The sequence below is a fragment of the Orycteropus afer genome, unplaced genomic scaffold (genome assembly GCF_000298275.1).
Source record: "Orycteropus afer afer isolate SDZICR_OR568_19922 unplaced genomic scaffold, OryAfe1.0 scaffold00110, whole genome shotgun sequence".
Lineage (NCBI taxonomy): Eukaryota > Metazoa > Chordata > Mammalia > Tubulidentata > Orycteropodidae > Orycteropus > Orycteropus afer.
In genome coordinates, this window is record NW_006921697.1 from 7,014,737 (window position 1) to 7,020,964 (window position 6,228).

Below are 6,228 nucleotides of genomic sequence, written 5' to 3' on the forward strand. Positions count from 1 at the left end.
CTTTCTAGGGTTCTTGAACTCAGAGAACACACACATTTAGTGTTGGGAAGGGTCCCAGTTGCTCCCTTCATGTTTTTCCTGAAGACAAGTCTACTTCTCCTAAGCAGCTGATTCCTGCCTCTAGCATCAAAGCTGTTTGCATGGTGGCAAAATAGATAGCCCTGCCTTTGGACCTTTGGGGCTGTTTATACTAGTTTGGTTGGGGACCCTTCTTCTCTTTTTCCCCCCAGATTAGTGGGAGGTATACTTTTCTTGCTCCTTCCCCCATTCTCTTTCCTCACTCTCAGTTTTATTTAGGGTAAAGTGATAGTATTTGGCTCAGCTGGATCAGGAAAAGGAGCTTCCTTTTGTAGCCCAGTGGTCCTGGCTTTATGAGAATAGTCTCCCTCTTTTTGAATCTCTATTAGGGCAATTTTTATTAGACATGTTCCTCTTGTTTATCTTTTGTATTAAAAACAAGGACCAGCTTTTAGGTAGCTCTTAAGATATCATGATGGAGCGGAAGACCTCTGTCTGCTCTGAGTAAAGGTTCTGATCAAACAAGCTTCTGTTTCTGTTTCCACTTAACTCTTATCAGAGTGGAACACGTCTCTGACTCCACTTAACCCAAATCACAAAGTGCCCATATGTCCTTCCAGGTTAATGGGAGAGAGGCTGAGAAGATGGCAGATTCGCAGAGCAGGGAGAGGCCAGCAGGTTATCTGTGCTCATCTCCTGCCAGGTACTCATTTCCTCTAATGAAAAAAGATTTGAGCTGGCTCGAGTCTGTGGACTCCAAGACATGGCACCAGCAGAATGACGTACACTCCTTTTAGCAGCACAAAACTGGATGGGCTAGAAAATACCTTTTTTGACACAACTGTGTATTCCAAAAGGGAATCCCACTGCCCAACTCTGTCTCTTCTTGAGCAGCCCACAGTTTCTGACTTTGCCAGTGAGCTGAGGGACATGTCCTGGACACATTGCTTTTTACTTCTCTTGTGCATAATTCAGCACTAAGTGACAGAAACTGCATCTTACAGTTCCAGCAAATGTCAGAGATGGATAAGACTGCAGAGATCATGTACTACTGTGTGACTACATGTAGATGAATTGAGGTTCAGACAGTGTGGGCTCTGCCCAGGGCCATGTAGCTTGTTACTGGGCAAGGACTGGTGATGATATGAGCTAACATTTATGAAGAAGTTATTGTGTGCTTAGTATTCTAAGCTCTTTTTGTGATTTCGCTCATTTGAACATCCCCATTTATCAGTCGTAGAATGGGGTCTTTAAGAGGTTAAGTAACAAGTAACTCCCTGGGAAGTGTGGGAGCTGGAATTGGCACCAAGGACTCTTAACCATAGTTCCTATACCTTCCTCCTCGGGGCTCAGTTCTCCTAATGGCTGCCACAGTGCTGTGACCACCTGCTGCTCCATCTCCTCAGAGCACTTGAGCCATCACTGAAGTTGACAGTAGACATATGGACACCCAGACCCCAGAGAAGGCACATCTTAGTCCTGATCACACAGCAGGTCAGTTCTTGTTGAGCGTTAGATTACCATAATAAGGATACCATTTTGTCATCAGCCCACAAACTCTTTGAATACTTTTTGAGTTACTTGGCCTCCAATTTGTCACCAACTATTGCTTTAGAAAAAGCTAAGGGTTAGAACAGACTATTTTCTCTGCAGAGTAAGTTAAAAGCCTATATTTTTTGTATACTTTTGTTCACTTTCTGAAGGTTTTAAAGAATGATGAAATCATTAATGGGTAATTACCATGATGGTCAATTAGTAGTAAAAGGAAAGATGAGGAGATTATACCCCATATACAACAGTGGCAGAGGCAGATCTGAGACTCGATATCATGTACCATTTTGTTATCAGGCTCTGGAACCCTGTCTCATTTCCTCTGACAAAGCAGGTGGTCAGGGCTGATTGTATACAGGATTGTCAACCAAGTGATTGTGGTACATCCCAGGGAAAATGATCTTGACAATCTAACTGCCACTGTTATTCACAGACAGACTCTTTGTGCTGATCACCCAGATCCCCTGTTCTTCCTCCTGCTGGTATCATTCTTCTATTTTTTACTCACTGGGTCTGTGGGAAGGTTACTGTACCAAGGGTTAGAGGTCCTAGATTCTAGGCTTAGCTCTGCCACTTTCTATTATTTATTGACCTCCAGTTTCTGAACCTGGCTTTCCTCAGGGACAGTAACAGTTTGGGTGGAAGTATATATCCATTAGGAGTCCCTGCGTGGTACAGACAGTTAAGCACTTGGCTACTGGCAGAAAGGTTGACAGTTTGAACCCACCAGAAGTGCCTTAGCAGAAAGGCCCAGCATCTGCTTCCAGAAGGTCAGAGCCTTAAAAACCACATGGAGTGCAGTTCTGCTCTGCACACACAGAGTCACTGTGAGTCAGATTCAATTCAATAACAACTAGGTTTTTTGTTTCTGATGGTTTTTATTTTTTTGGTTTATATACGTATTTAACTTAGGTGAATTTATCTCAATGAGTGAATGCTTAGCATTACTGTCTCACTAGAACCTTCTGCAGAGATGAAAATGTTCCATATGTGTGCTGTCCAATACAGTAGCCACTAGGCACACTGACTGGTGAGCCTTTGAAATGTGGCTGGTGTAACTGAGGAATGGAATTCTTAATTTATTTAACTTAAATAGCCATCATGGCAGGAGCTGTGGTAGCATAGTGCATAAGGCATTTGACTGATAACCAGAAGGCTGGCTGTTCAAACCCACCAGCCACTCCTCGGAAGGAAGATTGGGCAATCTAATTCCGTAGAGATACCACCTCAGAAACCCAAGGAGGGGTCACTAGGAGTCAGGTCCAACTTCTACAGCAATGAGTTGTTTTTTTTTTTTTTTCCTGAGCTATCTTAGCTAGCAGCTACTGTATTGGACAGTGCAGTTTCAGAGTAAGTATGAAACTAAAACAGAAGATATGAATCTGCTACTCTCCTGGTGAGTCTTGGCTTCCATGTGTTTCTCATTTTACAGTAGTACTATAGTTTATGTGGTTTGCATAAAACCTGGACTCTAAGGGAAACTCAGGTCTTTCATCTGGTGCTCAGCCAAAGAAGCACTGATGGGTTCTGGCACTGGAGGTAAAATAGGCTGCATGAGGCTGAGATGTTCTGACAATCTCGCCAGTGTGGGGCCTTCCTCAGATCGCTTCTGAATGTGATTGTGACTACGTTTTAGCTTTAAGAAGGGAAGCTAAAACCAAAACCCTCCTATAAAATGTAATTTTCTCCTAAGGATCAGGATGCATTCTGATCACCATGTCAGTAATGAGGGCCATCAGCCTCCAGTAGGAGCCCGGCAGTGGGAAAGAGTCCATCAAACTGTACTTGATTGTTGTTGTGTGCCATTGAGTCGATCCCAACTCATAGTGACCCCTCCTTGGGTTTCTGAGGCAATATCACTACGGAAGTAGATTGCCCAACCTTCCTTTCGAGGGGTGGCTGGTGGGTTTGAACCGCCAGCCTTCTGGTTAGCAGTCAAGTGCCTTAGGTACTACGCTATCAGAGCTCCTTGATTAGTAATGAGTTAATGATGCACTTTCCATGAGCAACAAAATATATGACAGTGATTATAACATTAACATGTATTACATGTTCATATGCATATGAAAGCTGTACAATGAATAAGGAAGACTAAAGAAGAGTTGATGCTTTTGAGTTGTGGTGTTGGTGAAGAATACTTCAAGTCCCATGGACTGCCAGAAGAACTAACAAATCTGTCCTGGAAGAAGTGTAGCTGGAATGCTCCTTGGAAGTGAGAATGGCTAGACTTCGTCTCACCTACTTTGGTCATATTATCAGAAGGGACCATTCCCTGAAGAAGGATATCATGCTTGGTTAAGTGGAGGGTCAACGAAAGAGGGGAAGACCCTCAATGACATGGATTGACACAGTGGCTGCAAAGATGGGCTCAGGTATGGCAAGGACTGTGAGGCTGGCACAGGACTGGATAGTATTTTGTTCTGTTGTACATTGGGTCACTATGAATTGGAGCTGACTCGATGACACCTAACAGCAACATGCTTATTGCACATTAGGCCTTTTGCTTAGGGCTTACGTAGAATCATTTGATCATTGTGGCATCTCTATGATATAGGAACTATCAGTTTCCCCATTTTGCTAGCAAGGAAACTGAGGAATAGAAAGGAATCATAACTTCCCCAGGGTCACTCAACTAGTGAGCAGCAAAGCCAGCATTCAAACCCAAAAGTCCAATTTCAGAGCTCATAATTCTTAATAAAATTCTTAATAAATTCTTATTCAACTTGTGAAACCTTGGCCTTTACCCACCCAGTGGAAAGATCGGTTTGGTGAAAAGATCAGTGAGCACTAGAATACAGGTGGCCAGTGAAGCTGCCTACTTCTTTGTTTTAAAAAGCACTGTCCAAGAATCAGGCCGATGGCTGGTGCAGTCATTGATACAGTATGGAAGCAAATGGCATTTCCTCGTACAAACCACCATTCATCTTTGTGGATTTCACCTTCCTCACATACCTGGGCTTCCATTTCACATGTGGAGCCACTGGCTTGTCCTGGCACAGGGATGGTCACTGTGCAGGGCTTGGCTCCTGAGTTCAACCTGCAGACAGAACTGCATCTCCTTTGCCTCCATGAAAATGCTCTGCAAAATAGGCTGGATTGTGTTATTCTTCCATAAAGAAGAGCTTTTATTCCTCTTTTGCTTCTTGTTAAACATTAAGTAAAGATATTTATGTTGGAGATACCCTCAGTCACTCAGATACGGTCTCCTTCCTTTTCTGCCCCCTTCTTTGGTAGACACCAGATTACCCTGGAATATAATTTGATTCCTTTCCCTTAGAAAGAGAGAAAGCATGGACTGTATCAGGAAAAGCTGAAAGCCAGGTTATGCCACTCCCTTGCAGTGTGATCCAGGTCATTCCACAGCTGAGCATCATTTCCTCATCTGCTGAATGAAGAAATTGGACCAGATCACGTCTTGGTCTTCTGAGAGTTCTCCATTCTATGTAGTGCACAAATGTGGATATGCTTTGTAGCTCTGGGCAGTTCTGGGCAAACATGTCCTCTCTCCCTGCAGGTGTCTTGGCCATCCTTATCCCCCGCCTGGACCTAGTCATCTCCCTGGTGGGCTCCGTGAGCAGCAGCGCCCTGGCCCTCATCATCCCACCCCTCCTGGAGATCACCACCTACTACTCAGAGGGCATGAGCCCCCTCACCATCGCCAAGGATGCCCTGATCAGCATGCTGGGCTTTGTGGGCTTTGTGGTGGGAACCTACCAGGCCCTGTATGAGCTGATCCAGCCAAGCACTGCTCCCATTGTCATCAACTCCACCAGTGCCTTTGCATAGGATCTCGGTGCATTCTTGGCACCAGCCAACCCCACCCTTTTGTGTCCCCACAGTACCTGTCCTCAGAGCCTCAGGTAAGCTTCAGGCACTGGGCAAAGGCTGCACTGCTGTCTGGGAACCCTCTACCTAGCACCTGGTATGATGGGCGAGGGAGGCTGAGGGCAGGGGAGAGGTTGAGGAGCTGATACATAAGAAGAAGCACCACTTGTTTTTACTTGTTTTAACCTGGATCTTTTCAGCTCTTCTCCCTCATCATGCCTTCTCCCTTCCTATCTGCCTCCTGCCTTCTGACCCACTTCCCTCAGTCATTCCTGTTGCACTGCTCACTTTATTTAAAAATTTTAGTGTCCCTACCTCCCATTTTTGCATTTCTTGGGCCAGGCTTAGATTACACAAGTGGGTACTCTCCCTCTTTATAAAGCCAGGCCCTATCACTTTCTTATCTCTCTCCCAAATGTTTTACCTCAATATTCTCTTACAACTTCACTCTCTAGGGGGTAGCTGGACCTACCTAGTAGTTTAAAACCAGCCCCCAAAGCAGGAGTTTTTAATCTTCACTCTCTCTGGCTTGATGTGACCCTTAGGGCAACACTATCTTCTTACAGTCCCTCAGTCTGGGTTATTATACTGTTGTATTCTTAGCTCCTTTAGCTCTTAAAAGATATAATGAAGTGCTGCCTAAATTGAAACTATTTATATGTTATTTAAAATCAGCGTTGTGTTTTTAGATTCTGTCTCTAGACCTGGGGTTATGATGCACTGTTTCTTCCTCAATAATCTTTTACTCAGCTGCTCCCGCTAAAAAGAACATCACTCCAGGAAATGTCTGCTTAGGTTCTCAGCACTGGGGACCTCCAAGATTTGAATCAGGAC

At 44.4% G+C, this 6,228-nt stretch overlaps 1 protein-coding gene across 1 annotated transcript in view; it reads left to right on the top strand.

The window, feature by feature from the left end:
• LOC103199386 (proton-coupled amino acid transporter 1) overlaps positions 1-5,355 on the top strand; it is a 42,729-nt gene extending 37,374 nt beyond the window's left edge. The window contains exon 10 of the mRNA XM_007943658.1: positions 5,084-5,355. Coding sequence (XP_007941849.1) covers positions 5,084-5,355 — 272 coding nt within the window. The remainder of the gene's footprint in view (positions 1-5,083) is intronic.
• Positions 5,356-6,228: the final 873 nt, after the last annotated feature.